This window comes from Mobula birostris, chromosome 28, assembly GCF_030028105.1.
Source record: "Mobula birostris isolate sMobBir1 chromosome 28, sMobBir1.hap1, whole genome shotgun sequence".
NCBI classification, from domain to species: Eukaryota; Metazoa; Chordata; class Chondrichthyes; order Myliobatiformes; family Myliobatidae; genus Mobula; species Mobula birostris.
In genome coordinates this window covers 17,376,450-17,398,228 of record NC_092397.1, presented here as the reverse complement: position 1 = coordinate 17,398,228, position 21,779 = coordinate 17,376,450, and the positions used below count along the sequence as shown (strand labels likewise).

At 51.8% G+C, this 21,779-nt stretch overlaps 1 protein-coding gene across 1 annotated transcript in view; it reads left to right on the top strand.

Moving 5' to 3' along the window:
- Positions 1 to 1,391: 1,391 nt before the first annotated feature.
- The window catches only part of LOC140189257 (pre-mRNA-processing factor 39-like), a 36,558-nt gene continuing 16,170 nt past the window's right edge, over positions 1,392 to 21,779 (top strand). The window contains exons 1-6 of the mRNA XM_072245942.1: positions 1,392 to 2,371; positions 11,607 to 11,732; positions 14,136 to 14,254; positions 16,223 to 16,390; positions 17,989 to 18,160; positions 21,225 to 21,332. Of these exons, the coding sequence (XP_072102043.1) occupies positions 2,012 to 2,371; positions 11,607 to 11,732; positions 14,136 to 14,254; positions 16,223 to 16,390; positions 17,989 to 18,160; positions 21,225 to 21,332 (1,053 nt within the window). The 5' untranslated portion in view covers positions 1,392 to 2,011. The remainder of the gene's footprint in view (positions 2,372 to 11,606; positions 11,733 to 14,135; positions 14,255 to 16,222; positions 16,391 to 17,988; positions 18,161 to 21,224; positions 21,333 to 21,779) is intronic.

Sequence of the window (21,779 nt, the reverse complement as noted above, 5' to 3'; positions counted from 1 at the left end):
CCAGATGGCTGACTCCTGCTCCCGTTTCTTCAGTTCTGAATTCTTGACCCTCGGGGAAAATGGCCCCAGCCATGCCTGGTCTCCCCTTGCAAACCAGACCCTCCAGTCCCGGCAACGCACTCATGAATCTTTTCTGTGCCCTGTTTGGCTTAATGGCATCCTCCCCCCCCCCAGGTCAGCGCATGACATGCAGGTCAGGCAGCATCTGTGGGGAGGAGTGGACAGTCGGAGACCCTTTCTCAGGACTGGCAAGGGGGCAGATGACAATAAGAAGGTGGGGAGAGGGGAAGGGGAACGAGCTGGCGGGGCAAAGGGGAGAAGGTAGGTGGGTGGTGGGGGGGGAGTAAGAAGCTGACAGGTGATTTGAGGTGGCTGGGGGGGGCTACGAAACAAGAAGTTGGGAAGGGATTGGTGGAAGAGGTAAAGGGCTGAAGAAGAAGGAATCTGATAGGAGGGGACAGTGGACCATGGAAGAAGGGGGCGTCCTATCCACCAGGTGATTGTTTATCGGTCTGTCACGTTTCTCCCGCCGATCCTGTGCGCGCGAACGCGCCCAGTGCAGCCGAATGGGTCAGTTTGACCCGTGTTCCCCTGGAAGCAGTGGGCACGCTGGCACGCACGGAGCTGGCAGGTGGAACGTTAGCTGATAGGTGGACAAGCCCATGAAACCGGCCAGTCTGGCACCGGGGTGGGGGCAGTTCCCCTCCCTCGACCTCACAATTCCCAACGAGCTCCGCAAACCGGGCTCAGTCCCCCGGGCCCAGCCGCGCGCCCCTCCTGCAGGACCGCCTTCCCCGGCCGTTGGATCTGGTTCACCCTGTCAGCCAGAGCTGCTCTAGCACGCCCGGGCAGACCTGTCCCCATCTCGCTGGGGTACGAGGCCCCGCCACCCCCGGCTACGCTGGCCTGGTTTAGCTGGCCTGTCGGAGCTGTGTACCGGGCTGCGGCCGCCGTCACGTGCAGACAGCTACTGGGAGCCGCTGGTGAGGGCGGCGGGGGTCAAAGGTGAGTGAGGGTCACGACAAGCCCCCTTCGCCAGGGATGCTAACCCCTCCCTGGACACCCCATACACCTGATTCTATATCGGCATCCGTTAGTCTCGTGAGACCGTGGATTTGTGCCTTGGAAGGTTTCCAAGGCCTGGGCAAGGTTGTATGGAAGCCCATGCTGCAAGTCTCCCCTCTCCACACCACCGATGTTGTCTAAAGGAATGGCACTAGGACCCATACAGCTTGGCACCAGTGTCACCACAGAGCAATGTGTGATTAAGTTCAGACAAGGCTCAAACTAGCGACCTTCAAATCACTAGACGAATGCCCTAACCACTTGGCCACGCGCCAACACAATGCACCTGATATGCGTGACCTAACTGACCTGTCTTTTATTCACAGACACTGAACAGCGACTGCTGAACAAGGAAAGCCTGAACGGGAATCGTCCTTTCATCTCGCACACCCTGACCACGGGCTCCCTTGGTGACCCGGACGCCCAGACTCCAAACATCGAGACGGCTGGCTCTCCTGCCCCTCACAGAGCGAGCGCGCTCGAGGACTCCAAGGCCCACGTCCCCCGCCTGGGCAGTGCCGAGGCGGCAGGGGGAGTGGCGGGCGGTGGAGGGACTGGCGAGGGCTCACCCGCCGATGCCAGTGACGTGCGGGGCACCGAGGCGGCAGCAGCCAGCGGTCCTGGCTCAACGAATGGCGACGCCGTGGCGGACAGCGGCCTGGGCAGTGGGGAATTCGGTGAGCCAGTAGCCGGAGATGCCCGCCTCCGTGACTTCCAGGAGCCGGGGGAGAATGGCCTTGGCCCTTGTGTAGGGGGCAGTGCCACAGAGCCAGCAGGGGAGAGTTCTGACCCAACTGGCGGGGTCCCAGGGGCCCAGAGTCCTGGCCCGTGCAACGGCAGTGGGGCTGACGAAGAGTTGACTGCTGTCCATCATGGACACCCCGACCCTGCTACTGGTCTGATCAGAGCGCAGGGCCCGGCTCAAACATACCGCCAGGGCGCTGCGATGGAAATAGAAGTGGACACGGACGTGCCCGGCGGGGGAGATTCTGCGGCGGCGTCCCCTGCTCTGTGGGGCGCCGTGGCCGACTTGTCCGCCGGCCCTTTCGACCCGCCGCTGCCCGATGGGCAGGCAGCGGGCGCCCACTTTGCCGACGGGCCGGAGCCGGTGGCAGACTCCGACGGCGCTGGCTACGCTGATGGGCTGGCGCACTACCAGCCGGGTGGCGGCGACTACGAGGCGGTGGAGTCTGACGACGGCATCCCACCCTACCCGGCCGACTTCGAGAAGTATTGGAAGATGGTGGAGGACAACCCGTACGACTTCACGGGCTGGACGTACGTGCTCCAGTACGTGGAGCAGGAGGTAAGTCGCCGGTGTCATTTGTCAATAGTCTTCTGTGTCCTCCTTTGCACCTGCGTTGCATTCTGTTTTCCTGCACTTCCTCTACAGCCGCAACGCATTCATACATTCCGTAGCATCCCGACGAAAGGTGTTGGTCTGAAATTTAGAATATCACAGCACAGAACAGGCCCTTTGACCCACAATGTCGTGCCGACCATGTAACCCACTCCCAGACCAACCCTAACCCTTCCCTTACCCGTACCCCGCTATTTCTCTTTCATCCACACGCCTCGCTGACAATCTCTTAAACGTCTGGAACGTATCTGCCTGTAACATTGCTCCCAGCTGTGTATTGCATGCACCCATCGAACACTGTGAGAAAAAAAACTACCCCTCAAATTGCCCATTTCAACAGGTACATTTAATGTCAGAGAAATGTATACAATATACATCCTGAAATTCTTTTTATTCACAAACATCCTCAAAAACAGAGGAGTGCCCCCAAAGAATGAGTGACAGTTGAATGTTAGAACCCCAAAGACCCCCCAGCTCCCCCTCCCATTCACCAGCAGCAGCAAAGCGATGATCCCCTGCCCTTCCCCACCAGCAAGAAAGCATCAGCCCCCTTCCCGGTGCACTCAAGCGTCAATAAAGACACAGATTTGCAGGACCCCAAAGACTCCTCGTTCACCCGACATCCAACAAGTTCTCTCTTTCCCTAATAAGGGAAAAAGCGGTGTCTCTGTTTCACAGCGAGAGGGGAGACATAACAAACAACTCGCTGATTTACAGTGTTAAAAGTCAGTTGCGTCGCTTTTTCCGAGCTCTGTGCCCAATGAAGTCGGGTCTCTGGGCACACAGCCGGCAGCCCGCTGGCTGCTTACAATCTTCCATCTCCCACAACGCATCGGGGTGGCACTGGCCTCGCGTCCACCCGCCTCCAGAGCCACGAAAGTCCAGCACCCTGAAGGCGCGCTAGCATATGCCAAGGTGCTTGGCGTGTCGAAAAGCTGCCGGTCGCAAGGCCCTGAGAGCGGGTCCCATTCCCGCAAAGAACCAAAGCCAGCGTGTAACTCCAGGCCAGGGTCTTCAAAAGAACCTTGAAAAGGAGAAAAAGATATCAAAGATAGAAATGGAGCAAGATGCAAGCAAAGGAATCAGCTTTTGGCGCCATCATCCTTCTAAGCTCCTGGGAAAAGCTCTCTGACTGTCCACTCGATCTGTGCCCCTTGTCATCTAATCTCAAATCGCCTCTCAACCTCCTCCAACGCAAAGAGAGGAGTGCTGCAGGTGATGGGTAGAACGCAGAGATGATGGACAGATAGAGTTAGGAGAGGTGAGGGTCAAGATTCAAACATACAGCGGGGTGCCAGAAAGTTCGTAGAATTTTCTCTATTTCTGCATAAATATGACCTAAAATGTGATCAGATCTTCACGCAAGTCCTAAAACTGGGTAAAGAAGAACCCAATTACGTAAACCCCTAACAAAAAATGTTACGCTTGTTTATTGAGAAAAATGATCCAATACTACATGTATTTGTTGGAAAAAGTATATGAACCTTTGTTTTCAGTAACTGGTGTGGTCCTCTTGTACAGCAATAACTTCAACCAAATGTTTCTGGTAGCTGTTGGTCAGTCCTGCACATGGGTGGAGGAATTTTAGGCCATTCCTCCGTACAAAACTGCTTCAACACTGGGATGTTGGTGGGCTTCCTTGTATGAACTGCTTGATTCAGATCCTTCCACAACATGTCCGGAGTACTAAGGTCAGGACTTTGACTCGGCCATTCCAAAACATGAATGTTCTTCTTTCTAAACCATTCTGTTAGTGATTTTCAATCATTTCCAGTCATTGTCTTGTTGCATTATCCAATTTCTATTAGGCTTCAGGTGACGGACTGCTACCCTGGCATTCTCCCGTAAAATGTCTTGATGCAATTTTGAATTCATTGCTCCCTCAATGCTCTCCAGGCCCTGAAGCAAAGCAGCCCCAAACCACGGTGCCCTTCCACCGTGCTTCACAGCTGGGATGAGGTCTTGGTGTTGGTGTGCAGTGCCCTTTTCCCTCCAAGCATAGCAATGTGCATTTCTGCCAAAAAAAAAAGTTCAACTTTTGTTTCATCTGTTCACAGAGCATTGTCCCAGAAGGGTTGTAGAACATCCAGGTGGTTTTGCAAACTTGAGACTTGCAGTAACGTTTTGTTTTGGAGAGCTGTGGCTTCCTCCATGGCGTCCTTCCGTGAACACCATTCCTGTTCTATGTCCGCCAGAGAAAGCAGGATCTCCCAGTGGCCACACATTTTAATTCCACATCCCATTCCCATTCTGACATGTCTACCACGGCCTCCTCTACTGTAAAGATGAAGCCACCCTCAGGTTGGAGGAACAACACCTTATATTCCGTCTGGGTAGCCTCCAACCTGATGGCATGAACATTGACTTCTCTAACTTCTGCTAATGCCCCACCTCCCCCTCATACCCCATCTGTTACTTATTTATATACACACATTCTTTCTCTCACTCTCCTTTTTCTCCCTCTGTCCCTCTGAATATACCCCTTGCCCATCCTCTGGGTTCCCTCCCCCCCCCCCCGTCTTTCTTCCCGGACCTCCTGTCCCATGATCCTCTCGTATCCCCTTTTGCCTATCACCTGTCCAGCTCTTGGCTCCATCCCTCCCCCTCCTGTCTTCTCCTATCATTTTGGATCTCCCCCTCCCCCTTCCACTTTCAAATCTCTTACTAGCTTTTCCTTCAGTTAGTCCTGACAAAGGGTCTCAGCCTGAAACGTCAACTGTACCTCTTCCTAGAGATGCTGCCTGGCCTGCTGCGTTCACCAGCAACTTTGATGTGTGTTACCATTCCCGTTCGGTGTTTTTCTTATAGTGGGCACGTGAACAGAGACTTCAGCAAATTTGAGAGACGTCTGTAGGTCTTTTGCTGTTACCCTTGGGTTCTTTTTCATCTCCTACAGCATTGCTCATTGTGCTCTCGGTGTGACCTTTGCAGGATGCCTATTCCGAGGGAGAGCATTCCCCATTTGTAGATCATTCCTCTTACTGTGGACTAACGAACATTCAGGTCTTTGGAAATGCTTTTGTAGCCTTTTCCTGCTTCGCACATCTCTACAATTTTTCTTCTAAGGTCCTCTGAAAGTTGTTTTGATCAAGGTATGGTGCACATCAACAGATCTTAATCTTGAGAAGAGCAGGCTCTGTCAGTATCCTGACTTTGTGTGTCCTTATAGGGCAGGCACCTCTACAACCCACACCTCCAATCCCATCTCATTGATTGGAATACCTGACCTCCAAATAGCTTTTGTCGAAGGCATCACCCCAGAGGTTCACATACTTTGTCCAACAAATGTATGTAATATCGAATCATTTTTCGCAATAAATAAATGAGCAAGTATAATGTTTTTTGTGTTATATATGTTGAAAGATTGGAGCGACTGTATACACTGGAATTTAGAAGGATGAGAGGGGATCTGATTGAAACATATAAGATTATTAAGGGATTGGACACGCTAGAGGCAGGAAACATGTTCCCGATGTTGGGGGAGTCCAGAACCAGAGGCCACAGTTTGAGAATAAGGGGTAGACAATTTAGAACGGAGCTGAGGAAAAACTTTTTCACCCAGAGGGTTGTGGTTCTGTGGAATGCTCTGCCTCAGAAGGCAGTGGAGGCCAATTCTCTAGATTCTTTCAAGAAAGAGTTAGATAGAGCCCTTAAAGATAGCAGAATGAAGGGATATGGGGAGAAGGCAGGAAAAGGGTACTGATTGTGGATGATCAGCCATGATCACAGTGAATGGCGGTGCTGGCTCGAAGGGCTGAATGGCCTACTCCTGCACCTATATGTCTATAGTCTGTTATTTATTTAATTGGGTTCTCTTTGTCTAGTTTTAGGATTTGCATGAAGATCTGATCACATTTTAGGTTGTATTCATGCAGAAATATAGAATAGTCATAGTCATACTTTATTGATCCCGGGGGAAATTGGTTTTCGGTACAGTTGCACCATAAATAATAAATAGTAATAAAACCATAAATAGTTAAATAGTAATATCTAAATTATTCCAGGGAATAAGTCCAGGACCAGCCTATTGGCTCAGGGTGTCTGACCCTCCAGGGAGGAGTTGTAAAGTTTGATGGCCACAGGCAGGAGTGACTTCCTATGACGCTCTGTGCTGCATCTCGGTGGAATGAGTCTCTGGCTGAATGTACTCCTGAGCCCAACCAGTACATTATGTAGTGGATGGGAGACATTGTCCAAGATGGCATGCAACTTGGACAGCATCCTCTTTTCAGACACCACCGTCAGAGAGTCCAGTTCCATCCCCACAACATCACTGGCCTTACGAATGAGTTTGTTGATTCTGTTGGTGTCTGCTACCCTCAGCCTGCTGCCCCAGCACACAACAGCAAACATGATCGCACTGGCCACCACAGACTCGTAGAACATCCTCAGCATCATTCGGCAGATGTTAAAGGACCTCAGTCTCCTCAGGAAATAGAGACGGCTCTGACCCTTCTTGCAGACAGCCTCAGTGTTCTTTGACCAGTCCAGTTTATTGTCAATTCGTATCCCCAGGTATTTGTAATCCTCCACCATGTCCACACTGACCCCGCTGGATGGAAACAGGGGTCACCGGTACCTTAGCTCTCCTCAGGTCTACCACCAGCTCCTTAGTCTTTTTCACATTAAGCTGCAGATAATTTTGCTCACACCATGTGACAAAGTTTCCTACCGTAGCCCTGTACTCAGCCTCATCTCCCTTGCTGATGCATCCAACTATGGCAGAGTCATCCGAAAACTTCTGAAGATGAGAAGACTGTGCAGTACTTTCTGGCACCAGGGATTAACAACCAACGCGCTCGAGAGTGTACCGGGGGAGGGGGCAGCCCTCAAGTGTCACACGTTCCGGCGCCAACGTCGGGTAGAGACAGAGGCGGGATGGAGATAAGTGAAAACCCGATCAGTGGCAGGGCCCCAACCTGAAACGTTGACCATCTATCTGCCCCCACGGGCGCTGCCTGATCCAGCAAACTCCTCCAGCGGTTTGTTATTCACTCTAGATTGCAAAAGTTTCCACCTCTGGTGTCACCATGTCCTCTGTTTTTGCCCACAAGCTGCGGGCTACTTGCCACACCTTCCCCCGGATAATGCCACCAGCAAGTATTCCAACAGAGCTTAAATGTTTTAAAGATTCTCTTTATTTGTCATGTGCCTTTTTTTTTAAACCTCCCGTTCCGCCGCTGGCGTTTGGGACAGCAGTGAGGGTCCTCAGTCTCTGACCGTCCAGATGTAGAAAGATTCTTCATTGCTGTTTCCATAACTTTTATTTCCCAGTCAGGGTTGTTAGCCCTGAGCTGAACCCCTGAACCTGGAGGACCAGTGGACCACTCTTACTCTGGCCTCTACCCTCTGACCTGTTTGGCCGGGGTGACCCTACCAAGAGCCAGAGAATATAGCCCCGGCTCCGGCCAGCGTAGGTCTCCGGGTCACTGAGGCAGGCGAGCCTCCAAGCCCCACAGTGAGGTTGAGGTGCTCCTGGAGGGCTTGTCACTTGTACCTACAGTGAAGTGCGCCAAACCAAGTCAGCCAGGATTGTGCTGGGGGCGGGCCCGCAAGCGTCGCCCCGCTTCCGGCGGTAACATCGCATGCCCGCAGCTCACCGACGCTAACCCGTGCGTCTTTGGGCCGTGGCGAGGCGGGGGGGGGGACGGGACCGGAGCACCCGGAGGAAACCCGCGGGGTCATGGGGAGAGCGTGCAAACTCCTGACAGATGATGGCAGCCGAACCCCGACCGGCGATCGCTGGCGCGAAGCGGTCGCGCTATGTCGCGCCCCCCCCCCCCCCTTAGAGCGTTGCTTACGTGCTATAACGTGTTCAGCAATATCGGTCCAGTTTACCCCTCCCTAATGCATCTGCCTGCCCACCACGTGGGAACCTTCAAAGGTTCGTCTAATACCAGAGAACATGTACAGTCCACAACCTGAAATTCTTAAGCTGCACAGACAGCCACGAAACAGGAATCCCCATAGAATGAGAGATAGAAACATCAAAGCCCCCCTCCTGCCTCTCTTCGCAGAAGCTGTCACCACCTCCACCCAACCATGCTAGTGAAACCCCTTTTTACCAGGCGTCTCTAGTAACATGGCTGGTTAGCCCCTCGCTAACAAGCCAGTGGACACAGCGGTGAAAAGACCACCCTCCCCGAACTCTGTACGCCTGGGGTCGATACGACTTGGGTCCCACCAGACCGGGAGAGCTGGGACGTTTCAATCGCCCGCACCCCGATCTGAGCGAATACTGTGTAAGTGCTGCCCACTTGCAATTACCCGTCGACAAGAAATACAGATCATACACTGCATACAATTATAAAGGAAGTGTTTTTACAAATTTCAGCTTTATCAAACAGTTAATAGGAAAAGAAATAAATAAAAAGGGCCCATTACAGTTAACCCAGTCCAAATGCACACATTAGTTGGAGCTCATCTTGCAGTTGTTGTTAACTCTCGCGCTGGTCTGCATGAATGCACAAACAACCTTCCGAACGTCGCTCGAAATCCACGCAGGCTCCCCCACGGGAGTATTGGTCCTTCTTCCTTGAAGCCAGTGATTCGCACGAAGTGCCTTGTGCAACGGGAATGGCATCCTCAGCCATCTTCCCTCCCGTCTTGTCCCAGCTCCCGCCAAAAAGACCTGGACCCACACCGGCATCTGTCTCCAAAACCTCTCTGACCAGCGTTCTCTAGAAACTTCACCATCCTGACTGGCTGACACAATGTTCCTAAGCTGGACAACAAAGCCCCTTACCTTTAGCTCAAACCCAAACATGCTGAAAGCAGAACAGACCGCTCTTACAGAACTGCAAAAATGAAATGCCTACAGCATAGCAGTAAGAATCTTGTCATTTGAAAAGCCTTTGATGGCTCTGGGCCGGTATTCACTGGAATTCAGAAGAACGAGGGGTGACCTCATTGAAACCTAGCGAATAGTGAAAGACCGTGATAGAGTGGATGTGAAGGGGATGTTTTCTATGGTGACCAGAGGGCACATCCTCAGAATAGAGGGGCGTCCCTTTTAGAATGGAGATCAGAAGGAATCTTTTTAGCTAGAGGGTGGTGAATCTGTGGAATTCATTGCCCCACGCGGTGATGGAGGCCGAGTTGTTAAGGCAGAGGTTGATGGACTCGTGATCAGTCAGGGCATGAAGGCAGGAGATTGGGGCTGACAGGGAAAATGATGAAATGGCGGGGCAGACTTGTTGGGTCAAAAGGCCTAATTCTGCTCCTACCTCTTCTGGCCTTATAATAAACTTGGTTCTGAATCTGGAGTTTTATGCATTTAGGAACAGCTTCTTCCCTGCTGTCAGCAGATTTCTGAACAGTCCGTGAACCCATAAACACTACCTCACTATTCCTCTTTTGCAACCATAATTCATTTATAATCCTAATTTTCAATAATTTCTTTGCCTTACACTGTACCGCATCCACAAAACAACAAATTGCCTGTGTCAGTGATAGTAACACACATCAAAGTTGCTGGTGAACGCAGCAGGCCAGGCAATATCTCCAGGAAGAGGTACGGTCGACGTTTCGGGCAGAGACCCTTCGTCAGGACTAACTGAAGGAAGTGCTAGTAAGAGATTTGAGAGGGGGAGGGCGAGATCCCACTTTCAAATCTCTTACTAGCTTTTCCTTCAGTTAGTCCTGACGAAGGGTCTCGGCCCGAAACATCGACTGTACCTCTTCCTGGAGATGCTGCCTGGCCTGCTGCGTTCACCAGCAACTTTTATGTGCGTTGCTTGAATTTCCAGCATCTGCAGAATTGCCTGTGTCAGTGATAGTAAACCTGGTTTTGAGCCCTTGGAGTGTAGCCAGCCGAGGGGTGACCCTATAGAGGTGTACAAAACTTCGAGGGGCCCAGATCGGGTGAGCGCACGTGGCCTTTTCTCCCCAGGAAAGGGATTCAAGGGCTGGAGGGCGTGGGCGAGGGAGAAAGACACCGTGGCGGTTAGCGTCGGAGTACAGTTCCAAAGTCATCTGTAAGGAGGCCCACGGAATGGGCCAGTTTTCTCCGAGTTCTCCCCACGGTCTAAAGGTACACCAGTTGGTAGGTCAATGGGTCATTGTAAATTGTCCGGCGATTAGTTTCGTGCCAGATCGGGGATGGTTTGAAGGGCTGAAAGGGCCTATTCCATAGTGTATCGAAATACCTATTAAAAAATCAACTCGAAGGTTGAAGGGAAGTCGCTGTTCCCGAACCTGGTGGTGTGGGACATCAGGCTTCTGCACCTTGTGCCCGATGGGATAAAACACAGAATAGGCCTCCCTCAGCCCGTCGAGCCGCGTTGCCCAGCAACCCCCTCCCCCGGTTTAACCCCAGCCTAACCATGGGACAAGTTACGCTGACCAATTCCCCAGTGGGGGGAGACTCGCCTGTCACGGGGGTGGGGGAGAACGTGTAACCCTTTTACCAGCAGCAGCAGGAATTGAACCTGGGCCAGCGGTACTGTAAAGCGCTGTGCTCACCGTGCCACCCCGTGGAGTGCGTGGGTTTCCTCCGGGTGCTCCCAGTCTGAAGACGCACCGGTTGGTAGCCTAATTGCCCCGCGGTTAGGTTCGGGGTAAATCCGGGCAGTAGCTGGGCAGGGCGGCTCGAGATTCCGGAAGGGCCTATCCTGCGCCGTATCCCAATGAGTTAGTTGAAAAGGGGTCTGGGGCAGCAACCTTCACATCGGGAGTGGAACGAGCTGCTGGAGGAACTGTCAAGGTGGGTGCAGTCACGAAAGGCACTTGGATTGGAGGTGGGCCAAACTGAGCCAAATGGGGCGAGCTTAGTCCAGGGAGCAGGACAACAGACGGTCAGGTCCTTTGGCCCTGACCAGTTAAATCAGCAGTAAAATGGCCAGCTAATCTAATCCCTTCTGCCGACACAATGTCCAATTTCCTTCACATTGATGTGCCTATCTGAACGCCTCCTGAAAGTCCCGAGTTTACCTGCCTCTACCGCCACCCCGGGCAGCACGCTCCCGTCACCCGTCACTCTGTGTAAAGAGAAACAAACTTGCCCCTCCCATCCCCTTTGAACTTGCCCCCCACTCGCCTTAAATGCTGTTGGACATCTTGCCCCTGCGGGGTGGTGGGGAGGTGCTTCCTGTCTACTGACAATGGGCCTCTTGGCCGGCACGGGCGATTTGCACCCCTCGGGCCAGTCTAACGCCTGTGCCGCGTGCTTCCTTCCTTTCAGAATCACATTTGGGCCGTCCGGAGGGCGTTCGACTCGTTCTTCACTCGCTACCCTTACTGTTACGGCTACTGGAAGAAGTACGCCGATATTGAGAAGAGATTGGGGTTCACCAAAGAGGCGGAGGAGGTGAGAACTGATGCTGGCCCTTCTTTCTTGGCTGCTTTTTTTTAAACCCGTATGACCGATCACCCCAGTAAGGATATCTGCGTGATTAAGTGAATTGGACTTTGCGCTCTCCTGGGGCGTGCCGCCGATTAGCCGTAGCGGAATGGTCAGCCTATTCGGCCCAAAGGCACTTGCCGCTTCCGAAGTGTGTTAGCGAGCCAAGGTCAAAGCGCAAAATGCTGGAAGTGTTCAGCGAGTCAGCCGGTAAAAGAATCAAAAATTTCAGATCAGAGACTCTTCGTCAGAGCTAGGAAAAGCCGTTAAGAAGAAAAGTTAGTTTTTAGACTTCCTGAGGGAGTAGGAGTGGGTCAGATGCAATAAAGGAGATGAATTGGTTCATTATTGACACGTACCTATAGAGAGATGAAGTTTTTTCATGGATTTATTGAGAAACAGCGCGAATTGCTGCTAGACAATCCCCACAGTTTAACCCTCGCCTAATCATGGGACAATTTAGTGATCAGTTAACCCACCAACCGGCAGGTCTTTGGACTGTAGGGGGAGACCCACGCGGTCACCGGGGGGGGGGGGGAGAGCGTGCAAACCCCTTACGGGCATTGGTGGGAATTGAACCCGGGTCGCCTGTACCGTAAGCCACTGTGCTAAGCGCTGCACTACCGTGCCAGCCATCGCGTTGGGGTATCGTGACAGTACGAGGGAAAGCAACAGAATATCGAATGTTGTGTTGGGGTTGGAGAAAGTGCAGTGCGGGCCGATAATGGGGTCGAGAAGAGCAAAAGAAACGGGAGCAGGAGTCGGCCATCTGGCCTGTCGAGCCTGCTCTGCCATTCAATAAGATCATGGCTGATCTGGCCACAGACGCATCTCCACCTACCTGCCTTTTCCCCATAACCCTTAATTCCCCTACTGTGCAAAAATCTATCCAACCTTGTCTTAAATATACTTACTGAGATAGCCTCCACTGCTTCATTGGGCAGAGAATTCCAGAGATTTATCACTCTCTGGGAAAAGCAGTTCCTCCTCATCTACTCCCCTGAATCTTGAGTTTATGTCCCTCAGTTCTAGTCTCACCTACCAGTGGAAACAACTTTTGTGCCTCTATCTTATTTATCCCTTTTATAATATTATATGATGCTGTAAGATCTCCTCTCATCCTTCTGAATTCCAGCTTTGAGCTTCCTTGCTCTTCCCAGAGCACAGGGATGGTAGTAGAAGCGGATTCACTCTTCTTTTGCCTGTTGGCGCCGCGATAGTCCTGCATCTCTGGCGGCGTTCACGGCTTCCTCCGTCACTTTCAGCAGCTTCCCCTTGGCTTTCGCGACCACCAGACATGCAAGTCCCGGGCCGTGGAGGAATTGCAGTCACCTGGAAGCGAAGCCCCGTTGTCACCAATATCGCTTGACTTCTGCCCCGTGGGAGATGAAGAGGGACGGCTTTTCCCAGAGAGGAGTGAATCTGTGGAGTTCTCTGCCCGGGGAAGCAGTGGAGTCCAAATAGATTGAAGACACAGTTAGAAGGGTTTTTCCATAGCGGGGGAATTAAGGGTTCTGGGGAAAGGGTTTATAGGTAGAGCTGAGTCCACTGCCAGATCACTCTACTGTCCGTTACGCCGCTGGCGTTTCCGGCAGCGATGAAGGTCCTCCATCTCTGGCGGTGTTCAGGGCTTCCCCCCTCGTGTCAGGAGCTTCCTCTTGGTTTTCACTCCTGTCAGTTAACGCAAGTCCCGGGTGGAGACTCAGCAATACCGTCACACTCAGATGTAGAAGGGTTCCTCACTGCTGTTTCCATAACTGTTTTGTCTGACCAGTCAGGGTTGTTAGTCCCGAACCTGGAGGACCGGTGGACCACCCTCAGTCTGGCCTCTCCCCTTTGACCTGTTTGGCATGGGTGACCCAAAGCACAAAGCCCTGACTCCAGCCAGCAGAGCCCTCCGGGTCACTGAGGCAGGCAAGCCTCCAAACCCTACGGCAAGGTTGTGGTCCTCTTGGAGGAAGCAGATACATTAAGGACGCTTAAAAGACTCTTAGATACGCACATGGGTGATAGAAAAATGGAGGAGTCCGTAGGGAAGGGTTAGATTGATCTTAGAGTCGGTTAACGGGTCAGCACAAACATCGTGGACCCAAGGGCCTGAACTGTTCTATGTTCTTTTTAGTCTGTCTGTTATTAATATTAAAACATTGAACGTAACTCCCTCTAGCGAGCTTTAGTTCCAAATTTCCTGTCTGGTGGTCTCACCTGGTGAAGGGTCTCGGCCTGAAACGTTTATTCCCTTTCATAGATGCTGCCTGACCCGCTGAGTTCCTCTTGCGCTTTGTGTGCGCGTGCGCGTTGCGTGGCGTTGCTCTGGAATCCCAGCATCCGCAGAATCTCTAGTGTTACTGTTCTGCTCTCCCGGCGCAGGTTTACCAGCGAGGTTTGCAGTCCATCCCACTCAGCGTGGACCTGTGGGTCCACTACATCACATTTCTGCAAGAAATCCTCGAGCCCACGAGCCCCGATACCTCGGTGAAGCTCCGCAGGTAAGCGAGTGGGGTTGTGGAGGGAGGGGAGGGTGGTGGTAGGAGGCTGGGAGGCCATCTTCTGTCCCGGAAACTCAAAGGTTCATTTATTATCAAAGTATACAACTCAAAATTCTCCTACTCTGGGTAGCCGTGAAACCAAGAAAGGCAGCATGATAATCAGCCCCCAAATCCCCCCCCTCCCCGGTTAAAAAGAGAAAACACGAACGAAAATGGAGCAGGCCTATCAGCCCATCCATGCAGCCACCTACCTCACCTACCACCCCAGCGGCCTCCCTCCGCGTCCAGCACATAATTCTCCGAAACTTCTGCCATCCCACCACCAAGCACATCTTCCCCCACCCCCTCCCTTCCTCCTTTCCCTACGCCATTGCCTCGTCTATTCATCCCTCCTGGCACTTACCCTTGCAAGCGGAACGAGTGCCATACCTGCCCCTACGCCTCTTCCCTCGCCACCATTCAGGGCTTCCAGGTGAGGCGACACATCACCTGCGAGTCTGTTGGGGTCATACACTGTGTCCGGTGCTCCCGGCACGCCCTCCTGTATATCAGTACAACCTGGCGTAGATTGGGAGACCGCTTCGCCGAGCATCCGCGCTCCGTCTGCCAGAACAAATGGGATCTCCCGGTGGCCACCCATTTTAATTCTGCTTCCCATTCCCATTCCGATATGTCCACCCATGGCCTCCTCCACTGTCGTGATGAGGCCATCTCAGGTTGGAGGAGCAACACCTTATATTCCGTTTGGGTAGCCTTTAACCTGATGGCATAAACATTGATTTTTCAAACCTCCGGTAATTCCCCCCCATCCCCCTTCACCTCTCTCATGTTATCTCCTTGCCCATTCATCAACTCTGGTGCTCCCCCCCTTTTTCCTTTCTTCCATGGCCTTCTGTCTCTTTCACCACTGAACTTCCCAACCCTTTACTTCATCCCACCCCCCTCCTGGTTTCACCTATCACCTCGGGTTCCTCTCTCCCCTCCTCCCACCTTGTAACTCTCAGCTTCCTCTCTCCAGTCCTGCCGAAGGGTCTCGGCCCGAAACGTCGACTGTTCTTTTTCCCCCACAGACGCTGCCTGGCCCGCTGGGCTCCCCCAGCGTTTTGTGTGTGTCGCTCGGATTTCCAGCCTCTGCAGATTTTTCTTTTGTTAAAGATTTATAAAGCCCTGGTTAGGTCAGACTTGGACTGTTGTGTTCAGTTCCGGTCCCCTCATTATAGGGAGGATGTGGAAGCTCTAGAGAGGGTGCAGAGGAGGTTTACCCTGGGTTGGAGAGTACGACCATAAGACATAGGGGCAGAGCCAGTCTGCTCCCCGATTTCATCGTGCAATCCCTCTCAACCCCATTCCAATCCGGGCAGCATCCTGTCTTTTCTCTTTGGAGCGAAGGAGGATGAGAAGTGACTCGATAGAGGTGGACAGGATGTTAAGAGGGTTTGAGTGGACAGCCAGGACGGAAGTGGCTAACATGAGGGGGCACAATTTGACGGTGATTGCATGAAAGTATTGGGGGGAGAGATGTCAGAATTTTTCACACAGAGAGAGGTGGGTGTGTGGAGCTGCCGGGGGTGGTAGAGAGGCAGATACATTAGGGACATTTAAGATGGGTGCATGGATGAAAGAAAAATGGAGGGGCGATTTGGGAGGGAAGGGTTAGATTGATCTTAGAGAAGGTTAAAACGTTGGAAGAACATTGTGGGCCAAAGAGCTTGTTATCACGCTGTATCTCTAAATGGAAAAAATCATTTTTCTCTGCACATTAGTTGTCATTTTTTGTTTATAGGTTTTTCCATAAATTCTATTATTTTCCTTGCAAGGAAATGAATCTCGAAGTGGTGTGCGTACTTTGATAATAAATTTACTTCGGACTTTAAACCGCTCCTGCTCTGCGCTGATCCCTGCCGCTGTGTCACGCCTGACGAGCGCTTCTCGCTTTCTGTTCTCCCCCCTCCCTCCCCCCACACACAGCGTGTTTGAAATGGCGCTGGCTGCAGCCGGCACGGACTTCCGCTCCGACCGACTCTGGGACCTGTACGTGAACTGGGAGAAGGAGCAGGGGAACTTGAAGGCTGTGACCGCCATCTACGACCGGCTGCTGTCCATACCCACCCAACTGTACAGCCACCACTTTGAGAAGTGAGTGAGGGCTGGGGGGCGGAGGGGAGGGAGGTTGCGTACTGAACAGGCTATTCTGCTTGAGGTGTGGATCACAGCACAGAGTGTGTTCGTGGAGTTCTCTGTAAGTTCATACTGGGAGAACTCGGCGGAGAGCTTTAGAGGTTTTTGAGTGTAGTGGGCAGAGACGCTGACTCTCGGCTCCAGCGATAATGGTTCGATCCCAGCCTTTGCCGTTCTCCGTGCATGGGATGTGCACGTGGGTTACCCCCGATAGAGATCATCCCTTGTGTAGGGGTGGCGAACCTCTTTTCACTACGTGTACCCAAATTGGCAAAGATGCTGGACAACAAACTTTTCCAGAAGTGTTGCTTCCTCAGAATTATCTTTTCTTTTTGTTTATGATAGACTGATGGAAGCTGAACTTCTTGTATCATGTAGGAATTTGGAGAAACAAGAAATTAACTTTTATTGAGTATAATGCATTTAATTGCACAACAGTGCTGACACTTTACAATAATTCAACTCGGCTAATAATGGTTTGTTGATGATTTTTTTACACAGTGTCTGAGGCTTCTTGCTTAAATGTCCAATAATAATCAGCCAGCATTGATGGATTCCAGTTGCCCTGATACCGTTTCTCCATGACCACGATGTCCCGGTGAAACCTTTCACCATGCTCGTCGCCGACAGTGCCAAGATTTGCAGGGAGGAAGTCTTAAGTGGGAATGCAGAAAGTGAATTTTTAGTGACATGTTGCACTTCATGGTTTTGTGTGCTTGAAGCATGGTGTCAACCAGCTACACATAGTTGTCCATACCCACCCAGCTGTACAGACACGGTTGTGTGCTTGAAGCGTGCTGTCAACCAGCTACACATAGTTGTCCATACCCACCCAGCTGTACAGACACGGTTGTGTGCTTGAAGCATGCTGTCAACCAGCTACAACATCCTTGAATGCCTTCCATGTGATTTTCTCCGGTCCCACCAGAAGATCTTCGAATTGCCTGTCATCAATGACCTGTTTGATTTGTGGATCAACAAAACTGCCTTCCTAAAATCTTAACATCTATAATTCTAGGAAGCATCTGTCCCAAATATCGAATTCCATCACGGAAATTTATAGCCTTTCTAAAACCTGTCCCGCCCTGCCTAAGCATGCCCTCAACAAGATAGAAAACTTCCCGGCTGACGTTGTGGGCAACATTTTAATTGACTCGAATTATGGATTGAAATTGTAAATATAGCTGATTTCAAAAAATGGTGTGTGACTGGGAAATTTCATGGTGATTTTCACGATCATCAGCTGAAAATCCATAAGATCACCCAAAAGTGTTCAGGAAGCAAAATCTTTGTTGTCCAGAGTAATCTTTTAAAAAAAATATCATCTTGCGCACTGTAGTAAATTTTGAGCAGGGGTGAGTGAATTGAGACACTGTGGATCTGGGGACATGCAGTGGGCATAGGTATGGTGAACACTCTGCTCTTTCGGACATGGGGCTGGAAGGTCAAGTGTAAAGGGGGGGGTTTGGCAGGGGAACGCCGTGGTCACCTCAGTGCCCCCACCCCGCACCCAGCCGGTGGCTGACCGATAACAGCAGCTCTTGCCCCTCACACAGGTTCAAGGAGCACGTGCAGAGCTACTCGCCCAAGGACATCCTGTCCACTGATGAGTTCCTCAGGCTGAGGTCGGAGGTCGTGACCAGCCTCGCCGCGGCTGAAGGGGATTCGGACGAGGGTCCACCCGGCGATGACCCTCCGCCTGGCGTTGGCACCACAGACCAAGAGAAGGTGACCTCACAAGTACCGCCGGAAACCGTAGTTCATCGGTAACCGCTCGACCGCCCCAGCAGCTGTGGTCCCAGGACCAATACAGAGCACAGCTGTCTCAGCGTTTTTAAGGGCAGCTTGGATGTGTCTATGGATGGTAGGGATGTGGGGGACCGTGGCCCTGGTGCAGGTCGATGGGAGTGGGCAGCTTAAATGGGCCGAAGGGCCTGTTTCTGCGCCGAGCAACACGTGCAAAATGCCGGAGGAAGTCGGCATCCCTGGGAATGAATAAACAGTCGCTGCTGTAGGCCGAGGCTCTTCTTCAGGACTGAGAAGGAAGGGGGGAGATGCTGGAATAAAAAAGGTGGGGGGCAGGGGGGGGAAGGTTAGCTGGAAGGTGATCGGTGAAACCAGGTGGGAGACGTCAAGGGGGCTGGAGAGGAAGGAATCAGATGGGGAGCATAGGAAGAGGGGAACTGGGGGGGTTGGGGGGGAGTGATAGGCAGGTGAGGAAAAGTAAAGACAATAAACAATAGGTGCAGGAGGAGGCCATTCAGCCCTTCGAGCCAGCACCACCATTCACTGTGATCATCCACAATCAGTACCCTGTTCCTGCCTTCTCCCCATAATCACTCCGCTATCTTTAAGAGCTCTATCCATCTCTTTCGTGAAAGAATCCAGAGAATTGGCCTCCACTGCCTTCTGAGGCAGAGCATTCCACAGAACCACAACCCTCTGTGTGAAAAAATTTTTCCTCAACTCCGTTCTAAATGGTCTACCCCTTATTCTCGAACTGTGGCCTCTGGTTCTGGACTCCCCCAACATCGGGAACATGTTTCCTGCCTCTAGCGTGTCCAATCCCTTAATAATCTTATATGTTTCAATCAGATCCCCTCTCAGCCTTCTAAATTCCAGAGTACACAAGCCCAGTTGCTCCAATCTTTCAACATATGATAGTCAAGGGCCAGAGGTGGATGGATTTGTTTACCAGGAGAACACTGTATGACTCATAAAACAGTACGGACCCTCTAGCTCACAATGTTGTCCTGACCTTTTGGCTTTCTTTACGATGCATCTACCCCTTCCCTCCCACGTCACCCTCCATTTTCCTTTCATCCATGGGCCTATCTAAGAATTCCTTAAACGTCCCCAGCATGTCTTCCTTCACCAGTGCGTTGCACGCACCCACCACTGTATGTTTAAAAAAAAACCTTCCTCTTGACGCACCCCCTACACCTTCCTTCAGTCACCTTAAAATTATGTTCCCTCACGTTAGAAATTTCTGCCCTGAGGAAAAACCCCTGCTGGCTGTCCCCTCTCTCAATGTCTCTTACCATCTCGCACACCTCTATCAGTCACCTCTCGTCCTCCTCCGCTCCCGAGAGAAAAGCCCTCGCTCGCTCAACCTGCCCTCATAAGACGTGCTCTCTAATCCAGGCAGCATCCTGGTGAACCTCCTCTGCGCCCCCTCTAAAGCTTCCACGCCCTGCCTGTAATGAAGCGGCCAGAATTGAACACAGTACTCCAAGTGTGGTCTAACCAGGGTTCAGCTAGCAGCTCTTGATCTCAGTCCCCCGGCTAATATTCGTCCTTTCCGCCTGCTCTTTTGTCTGTGGTGACGGGGAGAAAGTACAGTCGCTCTTGCTGACTGTTGGGCTGCAGTTTGCTGAACCGTGTACACGGTAAGGGCCGTGCGATGCCAGGCGTCCTAAGGCCATATTGTCTGCCTACGTTGCCAGTAATCACAGGGTAGTTCTAGTCCAGCGGTCCCCAACCACCGTGCCACAAAGCATGTGCTACCGGGCCGCGAGGAAACGATACGAGTCAGCTGCACCTTTCCTCATTCCGTCACACACTGTTGAACTTGAACATAGCGTTGCCAACTGTCCCGTATCAGCTGGGACATCCCGTATATCGGGCTAAATTGGTTTGTCCCATACAGGATCGCCCTTGTCCCGTATTTCCCCTGCTAAGGTAGAGCGTTCCTATGAAACCTTTCGTGCCAAAATGGCGTGAAGCGAAGAAGCAATTACCATTACTTTATATGGGAAAAATTTTTGAGTGTTCCCAGCCCCAAAAAATAACCTACCAAATCATACCAAATAACACATAAAAGCTAAAATAACACTAACATATAGCAAAAGCAGGAATGATATGATAAATACACAGCCTATGTAAAGTAGAAATAATGTATGTACAGTATAGTCGGGAAGATGAAGGCAAAACCGATTTGTGGGGAAAAAATCGGCAGGTACGCGCATGCGCACACAGGTGCCCACGCAAGGCTTCATGGTCATGGTAGTCTTTCCTGGGGTAAAGTGTCCCGGGATTTGACTGCTAATTTTGTCCCTTATTTGGGAGTGAGAAAGTTGGCAACCCTAACTGTAAAGGACATGTTGAGGTGAGCTTAACCCTACTTGAACACCCCCTCCCCCCCGGCGGCTGGTCCACAAGAATATTGTTAATATTAAACCGGTCGGCGCTGCAAGAAAGGGTGGGGACCCTTTTTCTAGTCCGTTGACTCCAATGTCAAAGGATTGGCGTGACATAATTGACTTCTCAGGAGAGGGCTGCGTTCCTCTCCCTTCCCCTGCCCCCTTCCTCCCTTCACAGTCTGGAGAATTTACAGAGAATGGTGCGGAAAACCAAAAAAAAAATCCAGTGAGGGGCAGTTCTGTGGGTGAAAACGCCTTGTTAATGAGAGAGATCAGAGGAGAATGGGCCAGACTGGTTCAAGCTGACAGGAAGGCAACAGAAACTCAAATAACCACACGTTACAACAGTGGTGTGCTGAAGAGCATCTCTGAATGCACGACACGTTGAACTTTGCAGTAGATGGGCCACAGCAGCAGAGGATCACGCTGGGCTCTGCTCCTGTCCCCAGTAGGTGGCGTAGATTTATTGTGTGGTCCACTGTGAAGATGGTGCCATTCTATGTGTGTTCCAGGGTGTGTTGCCGTGAGCTGTTGTGTACAGGGGGGTGGGGACCCGTTTCGTGAATGTGCTCTGTACCGAGATGCTCATCCTCCCCCCCCCCCTCCCCGGCTGATCTGTGTCCCCTTCCTTTCCCTCCATGCCCGTCCAGGCCGACACGGAGATGGGGAGGATCAGAGCCCACCTGGAGGCCACTCGGCAAGAGATGTACCTCCTGAACGAGGAGGAGGTCAGCAAGAGGTGGCACTTCGAAGAGGCGGTAAGGGCGACTCTGCGCTGCCTTGCTTGGCGGGGTCGCGCTCCACTCCGGTGACTGTGCTGGAAAGGGGGAGGTTGGCCTGCCATTCAAACGGAATCTGCCCCTCTCTCGATGTGTCCGACACCCCAAATAATTCCCGGTGTTAACCCCTCATCTCAGCTTTACAAAGGTACAGATGGGTACTGAGTAAAAAAAAAGATGGCTTGTTTCCAATACTGGGGGAGTCTAGGACCAGGGGGCACAGCCCCAGTATAGGACATCCCTTTAGAATAGAGATGAGAAGGAATTTCTTTAGCTATTTGGCCCATTGAGTCTGCTCCGCCATTCGATCAACCCCTCCTGACCCTGTTCTTCCGCCTTCTTCCCGCAACCTTCAACCAATCAAGAACCTATCAACCTCTGCTTTAAATATACCCAGTGACTTGGCCTTCACGGCTGTCTGTGGCA